The sequence below is a fragment of the Tachyglossus aculeatus genome, chromosome 5 (assembly GCF_015852505.1).
Source record: "Tachyglossus aculeatus isolate mTacAcu1 chromosome 5, mTacAcu1.pri, whole genome shotgun sequence".
In the NCBI taxonomy this organism is placed as follows: Eukaryota; Metazoa; Chordata; class Mammalia; order Monotremata; family Tachyglossidae; genus Tachyglossus; species Tachyglossus aculeatus.
The window spans coordinates 88,838,879-88,860,300 of NC_052070.1; the positions used below are offsets into that span (position 1 = coordinate 88,838,879).

At 42.9% G+C, this 21,422-nt stretch overlaps 1 protein-coding gene across 1 annotated transcript; it reads right to left on the reverse strand.

The window, feature by feature from the left end:
• Positions 1-143: 143 nt before the first annotated feature.
• LOC119928830 (disintegrin and metalloproteinase domain-containing protein 28-like) lies at positions 144-17,572 on the reverse strand. The gene is made up of 9 exons (XM_038747346.1): positions 17,345-17,572; positions 16,885-16,941; positions 15,291-15,362; positions 10,926-11,095; positions 8,658-8,739; positions 6,078-6,208; positions 4,010-4,187; positions 1,043-1,129; positions 144-356 (listed from the first exon to the last, which is right to left on the reverse strand). The coding sequence occupies exons 1-9, from the start codon at positions 17,570-17,572 to the stop codon at positions 144-146; spliced, it is 1,218 nt and encodes a 405-aa protein (XP_038603274.1).
• Between the last annotated feature and the right edge of the window lie 3,850 nt (positions 17,573-21,422).

Here is a 21,422-nt window from a genome sequence, read left to right on the forward strand (position 1 = left end):
CACTTACTGTGTGCAGAGCACTGTACTAAGGGCGTGGGAGGTACAAGTTGGCAACATATAGAGACAGTCCCTCACCAACAGTGGGCTCACAGTCTAGAAGGGAAAAAAGACTAAGGGAGAAAAAGGATTAAGAGAAAAAAGGACTACAGGCGGTCTCTACCTTCCCCCCAGAGTGCGGTGCATTGATCCTGCAAGGTGGGACACACTCCCCAGAAGCAGTAGCCTTCTCCATTGTGGCACGGGGTTCCGTTGGCCCGGAACTGATCCTTAGGACAGCGAGGTGAGCGGCCGTCACACACCTCGGGTGTGTCGCACTCGTGCTTGGCAGGCCTGCACAGGGTGCCCTTCTTTTTAATCTAAGGAAGGAAAGTGAGAGCCAGAAACTCAAACAAGCTCTTCTCAAACTCTGGGAGCTTAGAGGAAAGCACTTTGATCTTCCATGTACAAGGAATTGTCCCAAGTTGGCAATAGATGAAGGTAGCCAACCATTTATTAACCATCACTTAGCCACTGGATCCTACAACCCTTCCCAAACCCATAGTTTGGGTGGGAATATAGGTTACCTGATTACCATGTAGCTTCCTTGAACACTTATTTCCTGCAATTCAGGTGGTTCCCAGAAAGGTCCTGAAGTTGTCCATGGAAGTAGACTTTACCCTGGAACTCTGGGGAGCGCTTTGGATCTGTTCCACCCACATTGCCTACAGATTCTCGGGCTTGAAGTTGACCCTCAAAGCCAGTTTGGGTCTCTTAGGGCCACTCCAATCCATTCCTCCAAAACCCATGGGTTAGGCTAGAATCCCTATGAGCCAACCTGGACTTGGAAGTCTCTGAAGCTCTCTGAGGCTTCATCTGCTGTGTCTCACAAAATAGTAGACATCTGATCTGGGGACTTGGTAATTCTTGAGGAGATTCTCTTCTGTTTGGATCTATCCTAGTCCAGGACCACTTTCTGTTTGGAGGATCCCTTTACAGGACATTTCTCCACAAGGTAAAAAGACCTGAAATGCGGTAAATCTTAATTATCCAAAGCTGATCTTACTTTGCAGCGATGACAGCAGTCTCCGTCACATTTCACCCATGACTTCATTCGGCAGGACCTAGCATCACAGCAAAGATTGGTGCACTCCTGGGGAAGAACACAAAACTCTGTGTCACAAAGGTTGGGGCATTTATGAAATAGGACTCAGAATTCTTTGACAAAGGAAAAATTGGATTGTTTCCTTTCATCTCAGATTCCAGGTTCTGCACTTTTGGGGCTTTCATCCAGCTATTCAGTTGCTTCGCAGTTAGAGAAATGGCTAGCATATTCTTCACAGAATGAATGTTAAATAAAACCACTATTTCCAAATAACATTTTTCTTCCAGCTACAGTTTACCAGATTCAATTATCTGCTGTCATGATGGGCACAGATAACTGAAGAGCACAGACCATCCAAAAAATTAGTTTTAAACCTAGCCCAACCCTCACACCACTCAAATCTTTAACTGGAGCTGCAAGAACCCTGAATGGTTTGTGTTCCCTCTTCTTGCATTTCCCTTCCTATCCTCTGTGGAAGATAATCACCAGCAGTGAAATGCTTTAAAAGCAGGGAAAGTAGAGGATGAGAGTGGAAAAACTAGAGAGGTCTTGGTGCCACAAACTGAATAATCAATTTTCAATAATTGGGAGTTGTCTGGAAGTTGTTTTAGTCTGGATCTTCTTCCTCGAGAGTGCTGAATTCAAGTCAGGGGAAAACATTGACTTTTGTCCCTTTTCCCCTGACCTTTGTTACTGATCATGCTGGATATTTGTAACCTATAAGGGGGATCCACTGGAAAGGCAAATGATGTCACCTCCCATCCGACTCAAAAGCAACCATCTAGCAGAAAGAGGATAGGACTGGGAGTCAGAGGACCTGGGTTTAATAATAATAATTGTCATATTTGTTAAGTGCTTACTTGATGCCAGGCACTGTACTAAGCGCTGGGGTGGATACAAGCAAATCGGGTTGGAGATGGTCCCTGTCTCACTTGGGACTCACGGTCTCACTCCCATTTTACAGATGAGGGAACTGAGGCCCAGAAAATAAAGTGACTTGCCCAAGTTCACGCAGCAGACAAGTGACCTTCTGACTTGTAGGCCTGTGCTCTCTCTTGGCTACTTGCCTGCTGTGTGACCCTGGGCAAGTCTGTTAACTTCTCTGTGCTTCAGTTTCCTAATCTGTAAAATGGTGAATCAATACCTGTTCTCCCTCGTACTTATACTGTGATCCCCACATAAGACAGGGATTGTGTCCAACATGATTAACTTCTATCAACCACAGAACTTAGAACAGGGCTTGACACCATAGTAATTGCTTTGCAAATACCACAATTATTATCAAGTTAGCTAGTCTTCTTGAAAGCTCCTGTTTCAAATAAGCAGGTACACTCATCCGCCTCAGCATACTCAATAATAGTAATGATAATAATTCTGGTCTTAAGCACTTACTATGTGCCAGGCACTGTACTAAGTGCTGGGTGGATACAAGTAAATTGGTTTGGACACAATCCCTTTCCCAAATGGGGCTCACAATCTCAATCCCCATTTTACAGATGATGCAACTGAGGTGCGGAGAAGTAAAGTGATTTGCCCAAAGTCACACAGCAGACAAGTGACAGAACTGGGATTAGAACCCATAGTCCTCTGACCCCCAGGCCCACACTCCATCCACTAAGCTATGCTGCTTTTCCAATCAATCAGTGGTGTTTATTGGACACTTATTGTGTGCAGAGATTTGTACTAAATGCTTGGGAGAGTACAATACAGCAGAGTTGGTAAACTTGTTCTCTGCCCACAGTGAGCATTCAATCTAGTGTGGGAGAAAAACACTAATATAAATTAAATATATATGCATATATATACATATTTATTATGCATATGTACATTAGTGCTGTGAAGCTGAGGGTGGGGTGAATATCAAGACCTTAAAGGGTACAGATCTGAGTGCATAGGTGATAAAGAAAGAAAAGGAAGTTGGGGAAAAGAGGGCTTAACTGGGGAAGGCCTTTTGGAGATGTGACCTTAATAAAGCTTTGGAAATGGGGAGAATGGTGATCTGGCATATAAAGAGTGGGAGGGAGGTCCAGGCCAGAGGTAGGATGTGGGAAAGGCGTTGGTGGCGAGATACAGAAAGATGGGGCTCAGTGAGCAAACTAGTACTAGAGGAATGAAGCGTGTGGGATGAGCTGTAGTGGGAGATCAGTGTGGTAAGGTAGGAGGGGCTGAGTTGATTGAGTGCTTTCAAACCAATGTTAAGGAATTTCTATTTAATGCGGAGGTGGATGGGCAACCACTGGAGGTTACTGAGTGGAAAGATGTGGTCTGAATGTTTTCTTTAAAAAAATGATGCAAACAGCAGGGTGAAGTATGGATCAGAATGGGGAGAGACAGGAAGCAGAGAGGTCAATGAGGAGGCAGATGCAGTGGTCAAGAAGGGTTAGGATAAGTGTTGTGATCATTGTGATAGCAGTTTGAATGGAGAGGCTAGGGCATATTTTAACAATGTTATGAAGTTAGATCCGATGTGCTTTGGTGACCAATTGAATATGCGGATTGAATGAGAGAGATGAATCCAGGATAATGCCAAGTTTGTGAAACGGGGAGCTTGGTAGTGCCGTCTCCAGTGATGGGAAAACCAGGGTGTTGATAAAGTTTGAGGGGAAAGGTAACAAGTTCTATTTTGGAAACTTTTAGTTTAAGCAATTAGTACAGCCCTCATTAAATATGACTGATTGATTTATTCTCTTCCTTTTTAAATGCTTTTCACTATAACTAGAAAGTGAGTTATTTGAAGTGAGTTCTGCATATAGATAGTCTCACTACAAGTGAATTAATATCCCTCTGGGTTAGGTGGAGGGCTTCTTGGGCAAGACAATCTCCCATTTTGAGAGATTCTGTTATCATGAGACCCCCAAAGCACCCCACTCATGTTTCATTTGGGTAAAAATGAGAACCAAGTCCCTCTGCAGCTTTCAGAGAGCGTACCTCGGGGGTTCCACAGTCACACTCCTCTCCCACTTCCAGTACGTGGTTCCCACACAGTGGTTTGGTTACAATATCTTTGGAGATTGGCAGGTTCAGGAGACAAACTGGCTTGTTCGAAAGTAGGAATTGTTGTAATTTTTCTTGGCTGCATGAGCTGAAATCCTTTGGGAAGATGGGTCTGCGAAGATAAGAAATAAGAATAAGAGCCATGGTTCAAAACGTTTTATAAGGTGGTTCAGGTTGGGGGAGCATAATTGTGAAACTGTAATATCAAGTCCCCAAAACACTGTTTGGTAAAGTTTCAAAGGTTACATTTCATGCTTTTTTGGGCTTCAGCCTAACGGGTAGTGATCAGGTGTACCATCTCTATTATATTGTACTTTCCCAAGTGCTTAGTAAAGTGTTCTGCACAGAGTAGGTATAAAATAAATACCACTGATTCAATGATTTATTTGGGGCTTCTTTCCTCCAAATTCCTCCCCACATTACCTTTGATTTCTTATTCATTTGACAATTGAATTGTGTGGGAGCTATCAATTACAAAACACTCCATTAGATTCAGCCAGTGTTCATTTACTCTGCAAATTAGTTTAGGTCCTTAAAAACCAAAGTTGGCAAATGCAAACTTCTGTTAGAATAGATAATACAGTTGCAGCACTCATTATTTGTATTTATTTGGTTTGCTGGTGACCCTTGCCGTTCACATGCAGAATCTCTGAGGTTAGCAAAGAGGCACCATGTTTCTGGGTATGTAAAATGCTGCTTATGCTTGAAGAATTAAAAAGATATTTTCACATATATGTTCTGCTTCCAGAGGAAACATGACATTTCCATATGACAAATACCATAATTATTACTTTCGTCTGTTAGTCAATAGAATTAGCATCGGCTCTCCTTACCATTGGCTTTAAAGCACTCAATCACCTTGCCCCCACTTACTTCACCTCACTACTCTCCTACAGCAACCAGACGGCACACTTCACTCCTCTAATTCTAACCTTCTCACTGTAGCTTGATTTTGTCTATGTCACTGCCAACCTCTCGCCCATATCCTACCTCTAGCCTGGAACACCTTCCCTCGTCATATTCATTCATTCAATTGTATTTATTGAGCGCTTACTGTGTGCAGAGCACTGTACTAAGCACTTGGGAAGTAAAAGTTTGCAACATATAGTGACGGTCCCTACCCAAAAACGGGTCTTCATATCCGACAGAAAATTATTCTCCCCTGCTTCAAAGCCTTATTGAAGGCACATCTCCTCCAAGATGCCTTCCCTGACTAAAGCCTCTTTTCCTTCTCTTCCACCCCTGCTGTGTCACCCTGACTTGCTCCCTTTATTCATTTTATTCATCCCCCCTTCCAGCCCCAGTACACATCTGTAATTTTACTTACTGATATTAATGTCTGTCTCCCCTTCTAGACTGTCAGCTCACTGTGGACAGGGAATGTGCCTGTTATACTGTTATACTTTACTCTCTCAGGTGCTTAGGACAGTGCTCTGCACATAGTAAACATTCAATAAATACAGTTGACTGACTGATTGCTCTATGACCAGTCAAGAAGGAGGGCCAGGACCAGGTGGAGGAGGAGAAACTGTTTTAGAAACTGTAAGGAGTTATCACGAAAAGCACAAGACATGCCTTCCTTCAAACCAAACAATAGCAAGTAAAGATTCTAAACACAATTGACAGGAACATAAATATGTGGGTTGCCAGTGCTTAGTAAATAATTAGGTGTGGACTTTTTGAGGGAGTTGGGGAGAGAAGACGGGAAGAGGAGATGATGAACTTAGAAAGTGTCAGGGAATATAGGACTGGAGAGAAGGTGAATGGTCAGGATGATAATGAAACCTCTATGGGTTTGGACAGGTAAAAGGAATAATCCCCAGGTGAAATCAACCAGTCATATTTATAGAACAATTACTGTGGGCAGAGGACTATACTAAGTGCTTGGGTTAGTATAATATAACAGAGTTGGTGAAATGCTGTAAAAGCAGTGTTCAACCATAAACCAGAGCTGAAGAGGCAATGAAGAGTCTGTCACAAAGTTAAAGTGGTAAGGACTTACGTCAGTTGTTTGACCATCACGCAGTTTCCAGTGGTGCAGTTGCAGGATTGCGAAATATGAGTCATCCCAAGGGTATGGCCTATTTCATGAGCCATTATTGCAACGGTGTAAAAGTGATACTTCTTCTTGGCCTGGGACAAGAGAATGACTGGATTTTTTTAACATGTTACAAGTTGCATTCTCTGACTATGAAAGTTAGCTAGGAAGGGTCTTTAAAGTTTCTTGCTACACCTGAAATTACTTGTTTTTGTGTCTGTAAAAGGATTTCTGCCTGGAGGTATACAAGCCTCCCATACAGAAATGCTGAGACCCAGAGGAGCAAAAAAAAAAACTGATTCTGCCCTCGGGATGGGCACAAAAGACGGATGTGGAACTCCCCCTACCTGCTCATGTCCAATGAACTATTTCTTTCCCCATCTTCAAAGCCCAACTGAAAATGACATCACCACTAGACTGTAAACTTCTTGACAGGGATTGGGATTGTATTGTACTCAACTAGGTACTTAGTACAGTGCTCTGCACCCAGAAAGTGCTAAATAACTACTATTGATTAGTCGAGCCAGGAAATCTTCCCTGCCTAATCGCTCATCTCCCCATCATATTTTCCCTCTCAAATTACACCACCCATGTCCCGAGCCACTTATGTACATATCCTATCCTTAGAGTTGGTGGATTGCTCTATTGCTAATTTGTTTTTTAATGTCCATCTCCCCTATTATATTGTTATCTCCTTGACAGCAGAGATCAGGCCTCCTTACTCTATTGTTCTCTCCCAAGTGTTTAGTACAGTGCTCTGACAACAATGAGCACTCAATAAATACCATTGATTGATTGACTGCAAAGAATTGGAATTCTAATAGAAAAATGTTGTCCGCATCTATTCCTGTGGCAGCCAAGTCTCATGTATTGAAGGGCTGTAGACCAAAGACATAACTGGGCCTAGAGTCTAACTCCCCCTCTAGACCGTAAGCTTGTGGTGGACAGGGAACTTGTCTACTGATGTTGTTGTATCTTAGTTCTTAGAACAGTACTCTGTACACAGTAAGTGCTAAATAAACACCATTTATTGATTGACAGTCACAGTTGGAAAGAGTTCCTTTCATTGGAACGGTGATGAAGCATTCCCAGAGGGGTAGGAGAGAGGGGAGGAGAAGAAGATAACAGGCATTCCTAGGGAGGGTGGGGGTTTGTCTTGGTTCCTGGACTGTTCCCAAATCTAGAACCAGGTGCCCAGGTATGTACTGCTGCCACTGCTCCCACAGTAAAATAGTACAGAATAAAGCATAGGTGTGGCCTAGTGGATAGAGCACAGGCCTGGGAGTCTAAGGACCTGGGTTCTAATCCCGACTCCACCACTTGTCTGCTGTGTGGCCTTTGGGGAAATCAAATGGCATAGTGGATAGAGCCCGGGCTTGGGAGTCAGAAGGTCATGGGTTCTAATCCCGGCTCCACTATTTGTCTGATGTGTGGCCTTGGACAAATCATTTCACTTCTCTGGGCCTCAGTTACTTATCTGTAAAATGGGGATTGAGACTGTGAGCCCCATGTATGACAGGGACCGTGTCCAACCCAATTTGCCTGCATCCACTACCCCAGGGCTAGTATATGGCTGGCACATAGTAAGCACTTAACAAATACCACTATTATTATTATTATTATTATTATTATTATTATTATTATTACTATTATTATTATTATTATTACTTCACTTATCTGTGTCTCTGCAAAATGGGGTTTAAGATTGTGAGCCCCTTAAGGGTCAGGGATCATGTCCAACCTGATTATCTTGTATCTACCCCAGCTCTTACTGTGTGCTAGGCACCATTCTAAGTGCTTAACATATACCATTAAAACAAAAGAGTTGTAACTTGCCCCCTCGGATCTAGAGTCTAGGATAGGTTGTCTTCATTACTAGACAGGAGCAGAAGTCAGCCAAGTCTGCTTGAGTTTGTTGTTATGGACTTGAAGGGTGAAAAGCCAAAAATATCCTTAAAGTAGGTCCAACTTCCCTGACACCCAAAAGGCTGAGTTTTATTGGCAATGAAATTCATGGCTATAGAATTGTGCTTTTTAATTCTATGCCTATCAGAACTCTCTCACTGCTAGCTCCATAACTAAGACAGACTGGTTAAATGGAAGTAATGTTATTCATTGCCTGGTCTGTACTGCAGTACACTTTGTAAAAATTTGAAAAGTTACTTATTGGACAAAATGCCTAACATAAGTCAAGGCTGATTTTCTCTCTTTCACTGTTTCACTGACAGTCACTAGTAGTGTGGCCAAGTATAATGAGCACAGGCCCGGGAATCAGAAGCCCTGGGTTCTGATCCCCACTCTGCCACTTGCTTGCTGTGTGCCCTTGGGCAATTCAGTTCTCTGTTCCTCAGTTTCCTCTTCTGTAAAATGGAGATTCAATACCTGTCCTCTCTCCTGTTTAGACTGTGAGCCCCACGTGGGACAGTTATTGGGTCTGACCTGATAATTTTGTATCTGCCCCGATGCTTAGTAAATCGCTTGGCACATAGTAAGTGCTTAATAAATACTAAAATCATCTTTATTATTATTGGATACCAAGCAAACCTCAATGATAGCGACGGAATTCTTTCTGCACATTGAATTCATGTAGGACAGTCCCACCGTTGGGTATCTGAGGTCTATCCCCCTGTTGGAAAGGGTTAAACACACTATTCACAAACTGAGTTTTTTTTTATCGTTTGATTAACATTAAACTTACTGTCACTCTCCTACTGCAACCCAGCCCACACACTTGGCTCCTCTAATGCTAACCTTTTCACTATACCTCTACTTCATCTGTCGTACCACCAACCACTTGCCCAGGTCCCTCCCTTTTCATAACTGACAGACAATTACTCTTCCCCACTTCAAAGCCTTACTGAAGGCACATCTCCTCAAAAGGCCTTCCCTGACTAAGCCCTCCTCTCCTCTTCTCCCTCCCCCTTCTGCATTGTCTTGACCTGCTCTCTTTATTCATCTCCCCCCAACCCCACAGCACTTATGTACATATCTGCAATTTATTTATTTATATTAATGTCTGCCTCCCCCTCTAGATTATAAACTCATTGTGGGCAGGGAATGTGCCTGTTTTATTGTATTCTCCCAAGTGCTTAGTACAGTTCACAGTAAGTGCTCAATAAATATGACTGACTGACTGACTGACTGACTGACTGCCACAAAAAGCCTCCTTGCTACAACTCTTGGGTATAATAGCTTATCTTCCTTTAATTATACTCCCTGGAAATGATTTCTTCAGTGTCAAAGCATTTCCCTTCTTCAGGCCTGGGTTTCAGTTTGCATCCCAGTTTGCAAAGCTCAGCTATGAGTTCCAACCATCCTGAGCAAGAGCATGGAAGGAACATGACTGGACAAATATTCCAGAGCAGCAGCATGCCTCAGTGGAAAGAGCACGGGTTTTGGAGTCAGAGGTCATGGGTTCAAATCCCAGCTCTGCCAATTGTCAGCTGTGTGACTTTGGGCAAGTCACTTAACTTCTCTGTGCCTCAGTTCCCTCATCTGTAAAAATGAGGATGAAGACTGTGAGCCCCCCGTGAGACAACCTGATCACCTTGTAACCTCTCCAGTGCTTAGAACAGTGCTTTGCACATAGTAAGAGCTTAATAAATGCCATCATTATTAAATATTCAAAAACGTATTTCCCGCTAGACTGTAAGCTTATTGTGGCGGGGAAAATGTTCACAATTGTTGCATTGTACTCTCCCAAATGCTTAGAACAGTGCTCTACAGTGCTCTCCACACAGAAAGCACTCAGTAAGCATTGATTGATCTATTCTGCACTGATTTATATGTATAGGCACGTTGACTCAGGCCTTCCCCAGATGTCCCTTTCCCTCCATCTTGAAAATCTCATGAATAGTAAAATACACTTTGGTGGATAAACACCACTCAATCAGCTCTCGCCCTCCTATCTTACCTCCCTGCTCTACTCACACTTTGCTCCTCTACTGCCAACCTACTCTCTGTACCCCGATCTCATATACAGGTCGCTGTCCCCTTGCCTACATCCTCCTTCTGGCCTGGAACTCCCCTTCCCTTTCATATCCTACAGACCACCACTCTCCCCACCTTCAAAACCTTCCTAAAATCACACCTCCTCCAAGAAGCCTTCCCTAGCTAAGCACTCATTTTTTTAATGGTGTTAGTTAAGCACTTACTACATGCCAGGCACAGTAATAGCAATAATGATGGTATTTGTTAAGCACTTACTATGTGCAAAGAACTGTTCTAAGCACTGGGGTAGGTACAAGGTAATCAGGTTGGCCCACGTGGGGCTCACAGTCCTAATCCCCATTTTACAGATGAGGTAACTGAGGCACAGAGAAGTTAAGTGCCTTGCCCAACCACATATGGCAGATAAATCGTGGAGCTGGGATTAGAACCCAGGTTCTTCTGACTCTCAGGTCCATTTCTATCCACTAGTCTATGCTGCTGCACTTCCCCTCTGCGTCACCGATAAATCTAGCTGTGAACCCCTTAAGCACACTGATATTCACCCCGGTCCCATAACACTTATATAACTATCCTTGTATTCTACTACTTCCCCCTCTATTATTTATTTTAATGTCTTTCTCCCCCTGTAAACTGTAAACTCGTTGTGTGCAAGCAGCATGGCTACCAGCTCTACTACATTGTTCTTTCCCAAGCACTTAGTACAGTACTCTGCACACTGTAAGTGCTCAATAGCATTGATTCACTGATTGGATTCAGCAGGACAAGGGCCTCTCAGTCACTGCTTTGACTTGTTTCTGAGAAGTGTTTTGTCTCAGTCCCTTAGGCCAGACACCCCTGAGATGAGGAAGCAGCAGGACATACGTGAGTAAGTGAGCTTGATCATGGTTCTTCCTTTTCAGCAGGACGTCATACCTCCAGAATGCAAATCTAGCCAAGGTGATACTGGCATTGGACACCACCTGTATCTTATTGTCATTGGTCCAGATTTCAGTACCGACGAGAGACACATAAATGTCGATGGTTTTGTAAATCTGTGGAAAGGAAAAATGGTGATCATCAAACTTTATTAGGGAAGAGCTTTTCTTTTCAGGGATCACCTGCTTTAATACTCTTCATTTATTATTATTATTATCACCATTATTACCTCTGATAATGATTATAATAATAATAATAAGAAGAAATATTTGTTAAGCACTTGCTTTATGCCAAACACTGCACTAAGTGCTGGGGTAGATATAGCATATGCAAATTGGAGAAAGTCCCTTTCCCACATGGGACTCACAGTCTAAGTAGTAGGGAAGACAGACATTAAGTCCCCATTTTATAGATGAGGAAACTGAAGCACAGATAAGGTAAGTGACTTGTCCAAGATCAAACTGAAAGCAAATGGGAGAGCCAGGATTAGAATACAGGTCTTCTGATTCCCAGACCCGTGCTCTTTCCACTAGGCCACTCTGCTTCCTATTTAGTGCTCTTTCACAGCGGCACTACTGGATTTTATTGCTGCTTGTCCAAGAGTGTGCTCTCTCCTGTCACAATAATGCTCTGGTTTTGTATACATTCAGATTTACCTTGACTCAAATATTCCCTCCTTTCACACCTCCTCCACCTTTGGAGTACAATCAGTTCTCTTATACTGGAGGTGGTGTGTGCCTGAAGAACCTCCATTAGTGGAAAACCTGTATTATACCCTACCATTTCCCCTATCTGTAATTATTTATTGTGTCTCCCTCTCTAAGCTGTAAGTTTCTTGCGGGTAGAGAATGTGTCTAGCCATTTTAGGGAACTATACTCTCCCAAGAGTCCAGTACAATGTTCAGCATGCAATAAATGGTCAATAATTATCATTAATTAATTGATGTCCTGAGTCAGAGTCAAGTTCACATGCATAATTATTTCTTCCAATATCTAAACAGACAGGCATGAATTGTTGAAAGAATGTTCCCTAATTTGATCCAAAATACTTAAGGATGACATACTTTATGGCAGAATTGGCTGTTCTTTGACATCAGTAAAGAGATTAAAGCCCATTTCAATAGCTGTTTGTTCTTTGCTAGGTATTAGATTGATGATAAATCTTTAGTTTGGTGTGATTGCTAGATAGAATGTGAAAAATAGCATTTACAAAATATATACACAAAAAGAAACAACTTAGCCTAGTGGAAAGAGCACAGGCCTGGGTGTCAGAAGAACTGAGTTCAAATTCTGGTTTCCCTTTTTGTCTGCTGAGTGATCTTGGGCAAGTCACTTATCTTATTTTTGCCTCAGTCAACTCATCTATAAAATGGGAATTAAGACTGCATGTGGGACTGGGAATATGTCCAACCCAATTATCTAGTATCTACCTCACCACTTAATACAGTGTCTGGCACACAGTAAATACTTAACAAATGCCATGGCCTAGGGGAAAGTGCAAATGCCTGAGATTCAGAGGACCTGGGTTCTAATCCCATCTCCACCACATACCAGCTGTATGACCTTGATCAAGTCACTTATCTTCTCTATTCCTTGATTCCCTCATCTGCAAAATGGGGATTCAATCGTACTCCCTTCTACTCAGACTGTGAGCCTCATGTGTACCTACCCCAGCACTTAGTACAGTACTTGGCACATAATTAGCACTTAACAAAGACAAACATTAATTATCATGGAATCAACTAAAAACACTAAATGGGGAGTCTCTGCATTTCTGTAGCATCATTTATTTGTGAAGAACTTTATAATCTAAGCTAGAACCCTCTTCAGTTTTCCTATACGATTTGGCCAGCCTGTGACAATGCAGCAAAGTGTCATTCAGAGTCAGAGGACAGGCTGGTACTGAAATGGAAACTGCTATTACTTTCACCCTCTACCTCGCCAACACCTTGGCCTCTGGGAGTTTCAATTAATCAATCAATTGCGTTTATTGAGCACTTACTGTGTGCCAAGCATTGTACTAAGCACTTGGGAGAATACAATATAACAGAGTTAGTAGACACAATCCCTGCTCCCAAAGAGCTTATAGTCTAGAGGGAGAGACAGACATTAATATAAATAAATTACAGATATGTACATAAGTGCTGTGGGGCTGAAGGAGGGGAGAGGGAGGAGAAGTTTCATTTTACTCTGAGGGCCGCAATGGGAAGCCACTGGCTGAGGTGGCCTCCCTCCTCCTGCTTAGGGGTGCAGAATAATAGAAATAATTATGGTATTTGTTAAGCACTTACTATGTGCCAAACACTGTACTAAACACTGGGGTGGATCCAAGCAAATAGGGTTGGACACAGTCTCCATCCCACATGGGGCTCACACTCTCAATCCTCATTTTACAAATGAGGTAGCCAAGCTTTCGGAAGCAGCCTTTAGAACTTGGAGAGAGTGATGGTAGTCAACGAAGGCTCAGTAAGAGGCCCATAGGCTGCCTCCTCCAAGTACTTTTTTACTTATTTTAATTTTGATTTAGGGGTTGTTTAAGTTTAACTTGCTCAATGGTTGTTCATATGGTAATCTTAGTATTCTAAGTGTCAGTGTGTTAGCAACCACGTTGTGAAACAGGAAAGCGGTGTGGTCTAATGGATAGAACACGAGTCTGGGAGTCAGAAGGACCTGGGTTCTCATCACTCTAGCACTTGTCTGTTGTGTGACCTTGGGCAAGTCACTTCACTTCTCTATGCCTCAGTTTCCTCATCTGTAAAATGGGGATTAAGACTGAGTGCCCCATGTGGGACATGGACTGTGTCCAACCTGACTAGCTTATTTCTACCCCAGTGCTTATTACAGTGCCTGGCACATAGGAAGAGCTTAACAAATACTATAAAAAAAAAAAACCAAAAAGCATGCTAATTATTGACCGCAGTGGTATCCACATGGTATCAATCATTCAATGGTATTTATTGAGTACTTTCTTACTGAAAGCACAGCACTGTATTAAGTGCTTGAGAGAGTACATTACAGTAAGTATACAAAATTCCTAGCCTCAGTGGGCTTAGAATCTAGCACACACTAAGCAGCCCTGGAGAGGCACAGTGCCAAAACATAGCAGGGAAATAAAGCAGATCAATTTTGAGTATGAGGGTGAATTGAGGACAGCATTCCCAGGGGGCAAGGCTGAGAAGCAGCTGTGGCTTAGTGGAAAGATCATGGGCTTTGGAGTCAGAGGTCGTGGGTTTGAATCCCAGCTCTGCCACTTGTCAGCTGTGTGACTTTGGGCAAGTCACTTAACTCCTCTGGGCCTCAGTTCCCTCATCTGTAAAATGGAGACTAAGACTGTGAGCCCCATGTGGGACAACCTGATAACCTTGTATCTTCCCCAGCACTTAGAACAGTGCTTTGCACATAGTAAGCACTTAACAAATACCATTATTATTATTATTATTATTCCAAAGGGATGGGGTTGAGGGAAAGAGAGGCTCAAACACACACACATGGAGCTAGGGAGATAAACACTGACATACACGCCTGAGACCATGGAGATAGACAGAAATACACATATTGGAACACAGAAGTGAACAAACATACACCTCACCAGACTGTGTGCTCTTTGAGGATAATGATTATGTCTACTAGGTCTATTAAACAGTAAGATTTCAATAAATACTATGGACTGATGTGGAAGAAGGATAAGCTGATGTGCACCTGAGCTTTGGAAATTGCCTCTAATGTCATCAGCTCTCAAAAATAGTGGGAGTTATTGAAGAAACACATTCTAAAATGCACATCTTGGTATACAGTGTGCACAGCTCACCACCAACCTTTGCTTTCAACATTCTGTTCTATCCAGATGGCATTCCATTATGGGAAGAACATTCCTTAATTCTCCTACGACATTCTCCCTAAAGCATGGAGTTTAAATGCATGTTATAGAGGAGTAACTGTTTTTGATATAGCTTGTAGGGTGAAATGACAGGTGACAAAATGTTTAATAATTTATATATGATTATTTAGTTTCCTTCTGAAATAGTGGTGTCTAAGTTGCATATTCCTGGAGAGCAGGCATTGTATAGTCTAACTCCATTGTACCTGCCCAATCACTTTTTACCGTGCTCTGCTCATATTAGACATGCAAAAAAATGCTATTGACTGATTGTTGCTGTCTTTTTTTCCAATTCCTGTGACCCTTTTATTTCATCATCTTTATCCTTCCCACCTAAGTTTTTTCCTGTTTTAGAATCCCAAAAACATTCTTGAATTCTGCATGGAAAGCTTGTTTTCATCCTTACCCGATTCTACTCAGCAAACTAACCGTACCATATTGATCAAGTTGGCCCTTTCAAAAACTGTTCTTCTTATCTCCCCGAGGTTTCCATCATGCTCCTTGAACTGAAAAATCAGTCTTTTAAACGACAATTTCAAAGGCAATAATAATTAGAAACCTAACAGGAGAAATAATTACTGCATTTCAAAAGTATTTTATCATTTTAGAAAATAAAAATATGCAATGATTTAAGATCAAAAATATTTACTCAGAACTTAAAAGAGCTTTTCTAAAAAGCTAGGAAGTTTACACCGGTCAATTCTAAGTTCTTTAGAAATGGAATTTTGATTTCTAGGATGACGAAAAGAGATTTTAGGGCACTTAATCACGTTGAGTCTCCGAGGCAACTTAGAAGCCAGGCATTATTTTGTGGTATTTGTTAAGCACTTACTTTATGCCAGGCACTTACTAAGTGCTGGGGGAGGAACAAGCTAATCAGGTTGGACAAAGTTCCTGACCCATATGGGGCTCTGAGTCTTTATCCCCATTTTACAGATGAGGTAACTGAGGCACAGAGAAGTGAAGTGACTTGCCCAAGGTCACACAGCAGGAGAAGTGGCAGAGCTAGGTTTAGAACCTAGATCCCCTTACTCCCAGGCCCATAGCTATCCATTAGGCCACATCACCTGCTTCCCTTCCCAACTTCTTCCCTGCAGGATATATGGAGCTGAGCTTCTCCCCACCTGCAGCTGAAGCTATATTCATGATTGGATGACCTGAAGAAGCAGTGTCCTGATAGGGAAGAAGAGCCTGGAACTCCCTTCAGCCTGTACTGGAGAAGGGAGTAGTATTGCTGCTCCTCCCTTCTGATTACTTCCCAGCTGCAATTTCCCAGATACAGAGGAAATGATGCTCACTTAGGATTGCTGGGGTTGGGTACAAAGAGAATACAGTGGCAGGAGAGAGGGCTGGGTGACTCTAAGCTCCTCCATTAGGGCTGCAAGCTCCTTGAGGGCAGGGATCATGTCTACCAACTGAATTGTACTGTCCCAAGTGCTTAGTTCAGTGTTCTGCTCACAGTAAGTGCTCAATAAATTCTACCATCTGATTGCTATTGTGCAGCCATTTGATAGTAGTTGCCATCAAGCCTTAATGCCCTTGGTAAACTAGAAAAAACACAAGCATCCACAATTCACAGACAGCCCCATTCGGAGGCAGAAGTGCAGAAAGAATGTACTATACTTAGGGCAAGTTTCACAATACGTGACCCAGATACCTGGATTTCTCCTTTACAGTATTTCCCTGTTACATATATTGCAAAGAGATCAAATTCAGAAACCTCATTAGGAAACAAAACATTCTGTCAAGATTACAGGCTATTTAGAGCACAAATGGTGGCCCATATAATCCAAAGTCTACACACTGTCTCCAGAGATTAATGGACTTTGCATCTGTCTGTTGAACAGTACAGCAAGGCACTAGGGAGAATCAGACTCAATGGGCATTTTAATTACCAGTGTTTGTCATCGCATTACTGACATCACTTTATATTCTTGTCATGGTAGTTTCTAGTTTTAACAGCGCCAAACAGCACATCTTCTACCCTCCATTTAAATCTCAAATTTCCACATCTGTATAAATACTTACAAAAGCATGATCCAGGACCACAAACAGTTCAATGTATTTCTCTTGTTGAAGAAAGTTCTTTCATTTCAAAAAGATGAAAAGACAATGGTTACACACCTGTTCAATACCTGTTCTAATAATAACAAATGTGATATCTGTTAAGCACTTACTATGTGCCAAGCACTGTACTAAGGGCCGGGGTAGTAACAAGAGAATCAGGTTCTACATGGAGATCACAGTCTAAGTGGGAGGGAGAATGGACATTGAATCCCCATTTTGTAGATGAGGGAACTGAGGCACAGAGAAGTTAAGGGACTTGCCCAAAGTCATACAGCAGATGCCAGGGTCATGCCAGGGACATCAACAGGTTAGCCACCTGGAGCAGTGAATATGACCAGGCCCCGGGATTGGTAAAGGCACATTTTCTAAATACTTGGGGAGTTTTCTGTGGAGAGAAACCTGAGAGAAAAACTGAACTCACTTCTGGTCGGATGGATGATCTCGGGGTGTGGGGATTTTCAAGCCAGTCTGAATTCTTCACTCCACAGGTGTAATTGGCAGGACCTCCTTCTGAATCATCATATCTGAAAACAGCGTGTTCTTCCTGGTCCGTAAATTTCAAGGGCTCGATTTGGTACCTTTGATTGTGATGCTTGAAGAACCCTCTGGAGGAGAACACAGTCCAGCTTCCACAGTCACTGCCATTCATTACAGGTCTTGTTCTAACCAGCTTTATTTAAATTGGCCTGAGGCCCGAGCCGTCGCTTTTCTGGGTTGTTTGTCCATGTCCAGAGTGGGTGTATAGATATTTCATTGGCATGTGGATTTGCGCTTGGATACCCCCATATTACATCAAAGGCAGAGTGCTTTCTGGGGAATCCAGTCAATCAATCATTTGCATTTATTGGGCCCTTACTGTGTGCAGAGCACAGTACTAAGTTCTTGGGAGAGTACAATATAACAGAGTTGGAAGGCGTGTTCCCTGAAAACAGAGAATTTACAGTCTAGATGGGGAGACAGACACTAGTACAGATAAATAAATTGTGGTATGTATATAAGTGCTATGGAGCTTAGGGAGGGGTGAACCAAGGGGGCAAATCTAAGTGCAAGGGAGATGCCAGATTCCTAGACATTTTTAAATACTAATGCTTGCAAAATTATCTGTGTGTTCTCAAATCTAAATGATCCCACTTATGAATGAAAATGGGCAGCATGGAAGGTCTCACCTCAAACCAGCGCAGGTGCTTAAACTGACAGCTGAATCCCTTTCATTTAGGATATATCCTTGGTAATAACAGTGTTCCTGTAAAGGAGAGGTAGGTCTTTATTATCCTTCCTCAGGTCTCTTTTATCCCAGGATAGAAAGCCTTGAGTCCAAGAGATTTGCACAGTACTTTATATCTGCAGGGTTTTTTTATTTTTTCAAAAGTGCCTTAAAATCAGTTATCTCATTTTATCCTTATGCAGCCCTGGGAAGTAGGGAGAAGCAGGTATTATTGCCCTCATTTTACAGAACAGGAAACTGAGGTCCAGAGAGTTAAGTGGTTTGTCCACGGCCACACAAAGGAGGGAGGCCCGGGGCGGAGCTTGCATTAGAACCCAGATCTCAACTCCCAGCCCGATGCTCCTTCCACTAAACCATACTGATTATTGTATTAGATGACACCACTGCACCAGGGAACTCTGCTTTGCATTCTGGGCTCAACTGGTTCTGAGGGAGGAGCTTGAGCCTTGGGTTGGATTTTCAGAGCCCAACCAGATCCAGCTTCAACATGGTCTGTGGCTGACAGGCATCAAAAAATACATCTGGCCCCTAATATTTAGGATAGTTTGCCTGCATTCAGGGCTGAGATTTAAGTCAATCAATCATTGGTATTTACTGAGGGCAGATCACTGTGCTAAGCACTTGGAAGAGTTGGTGGATGAGCCCAGAGTTGGCAGTTAGCTTACAGTCTACAGGGATAATAATACCTTAGTTTTATTTAGTACTTTTATTGCCAATGTACCTTATACTATTTATCTCAAATTAGCCCCCACAACACACCTGCAGGGTAGGGATGGGTGGGGTTAGGTCTTATGATCCTCATTTTGCAGATGGAGAAACTGAGATGCAAGGACGTTAAGTGACTTGCCCAAGGTCACACAGTTGACAAGCGGCAGAACCGGGACTAGAAACTGGGCCCTCCTACTTCTAGTGGTATGCTTTTTCCCTCTATGCCACACTGCCTCCCCAGTGTTTCAGGGTTTGATAAGGGGTGCTGGGTGTGTGTGTATAGTCCAACCAGGAACTGGAATAGAGCCACAGAACAGGGCCATTAAAATATCAGCTCTGCCACACCAAGGAACAAAGACCTCCTGGGGAGGGTTGGGGAATGAGAGGACAAGAATTTCAGGAGTCAGTCAGGATTGTACACAAAGAGGCCCAGCAAAAAGCTTCAGGTTACTTGGCCCATATGGGGGTCCCTGGCAAATTACTCTAGGAAAAAACACTCATTGTGAAACTGCTTTTTGCCTGTCAATAATGCCACCTATTTCTAATAATAATAATAATGATGATGATGATGATGGCATTTATTAAGTGCTTACTATGTGCAAAGCACTGTTCTGAGCACTGGGGGGATACAAGATGATCAGATTGTCCCATGTGGGGCTCACAGTCTTAATCCCCATTTTACAGATGAGGGAACTGAGGGGCAGAGAAGTTAAGTGACTTGCCCAAAGTCACACAGCTGACAAGTGGTGGAGTGGGATTTGAACCCATGACCTCTGACTCCAAAGCCCAGGCTCTTTCCACTGAGCCACGTTAGTGGCAAGAACACGGGCTTGGGAGTCAGGGGACCTTGGTTCTAATCCCAGTTCTGCCACATGTCTGTTGTCTGACTTTGGGAAAGTCACTTAACCTTTCTGTGCTTCAATTTCCTCATCTATTAAATGAAAATTTAATACCTATTCTCCCTCCTCCCTACACCGGAAGCCCCATTTGAGAAAGGGACTATGTCTTACCTGATTATGACATATCTACCCCAGCTCTTAGTACAGTGCTTGGCATATATTAAGCACTTAACTAATACCGTAATTACTATTATTATCATTGGTTGCCCCCAAAACACCCCATATCCTATATCTACTATTGAAACTTTTAATTTTTATAATTCTAATTCAATAGCCCTATCTGTTGCTGCTACTTCCGCCATCCTTGCCACCTCCATGGCAGGCAGTCTCCTGCTTCCAGGGACACAAAGCTGGATCCTGACCAGGATGAGGGGTGGCGGGAGAGCAGGCATAACCAGCAGAGGAGAAGGAGGAGCCTAAGTTAGAAGGTCAGAGGTTCTCCCCTGTACTTCCTTCCTTCTCCTCCTCCTTCTCTCCCCTCCCCCTGTCTTGCTCTAGGCTCCCTGACATTGTAGGCCCGGAAGGGCTGTGGTAGTGGAGTTGTAGAAAATAAAATAGTTACAAATATACATACAGGATAGAGTGGGCATAAGGAGACATGGGAAACAGAGGGACATTTGTGAAGGGTTGGCGGGATGCCCTTTCATCTCTGGTTTGACTTTGGAAAGCCCGGTTTTCAGCTAGTTTATCTCCTATCCTGAACAGGCTCCGAGTGGTTTTTCTTAAAACCCAGTATTTTTAAATGCCTAGTATGCCTCCATCTTGGTACCTGTCAGTGAGTTCCATGGCATGGAAGTAGCGCCCTTGCTCACAGGGGCTCTGGAAGAGGAACTCAAAGCCCCAAAGTATAAAGCAGGATCAGAGTCCCCTCCGAGAAAGACTAGGCTTGGCTGGATTCAGATGGACTTCACAACATGGTCCATATAACACTGGTACATTACACAAGGTGTCCAGCATAATATACCAGATGTCATGGATCCGTGTGTCCAGTTTTTTTAAAAGCGGCCAATGGCCACCCTAGGTGTGGAGAGGTGAGTTTGGGATATGGGAAGACATCTGTGGAGCCCCAGGTTACAGGGAAGGGGAAAGGCTGGAGCTGTGTGCCTGGGGAGGGGCCAAGCCTAGTTTTACATAGCTCAATCGGTAAATCATCATGTTCCCAGAGCAATAAAATTATCTCCTTTGATGGGCATTGGGGTCTGCCTCAATTCATATTTTCCTCATGACTTTCCTCTGCCCTTGTCTGGTACTGTTGACTTGGTCTAAACCAAGGGCTGGAGACATGATCAGTCAATCAATCAATCATATTTATTAAGCACTTTCTGTGTGCAGAGCACTGTTCTAAGCACTTGAGCGAGTACGTTATAACAGAGCTGGAAGACACATTCGCTGCCCAGTTCTGGGCCGTCTGTGAAACAGCATCATGCATGCTGAATTTATATTTAGACCATTAGACTGTAACCTCCTTGAGAGCAGGAATCATGTCTCCGAACTATTGTACTCTCCTAAGTGCTTAGTGCAGTGCTCTGCACAAAGAAAGTGCTCAATAAATATAATTGATGGATTGACTGATTGATTAAAATAGATGACAGTCTTGACAAAACGACATTCATTCATTCAATTGTATTTATTGAGCGCTTACTGTGTGCAGGATCTGTACTAAGCTC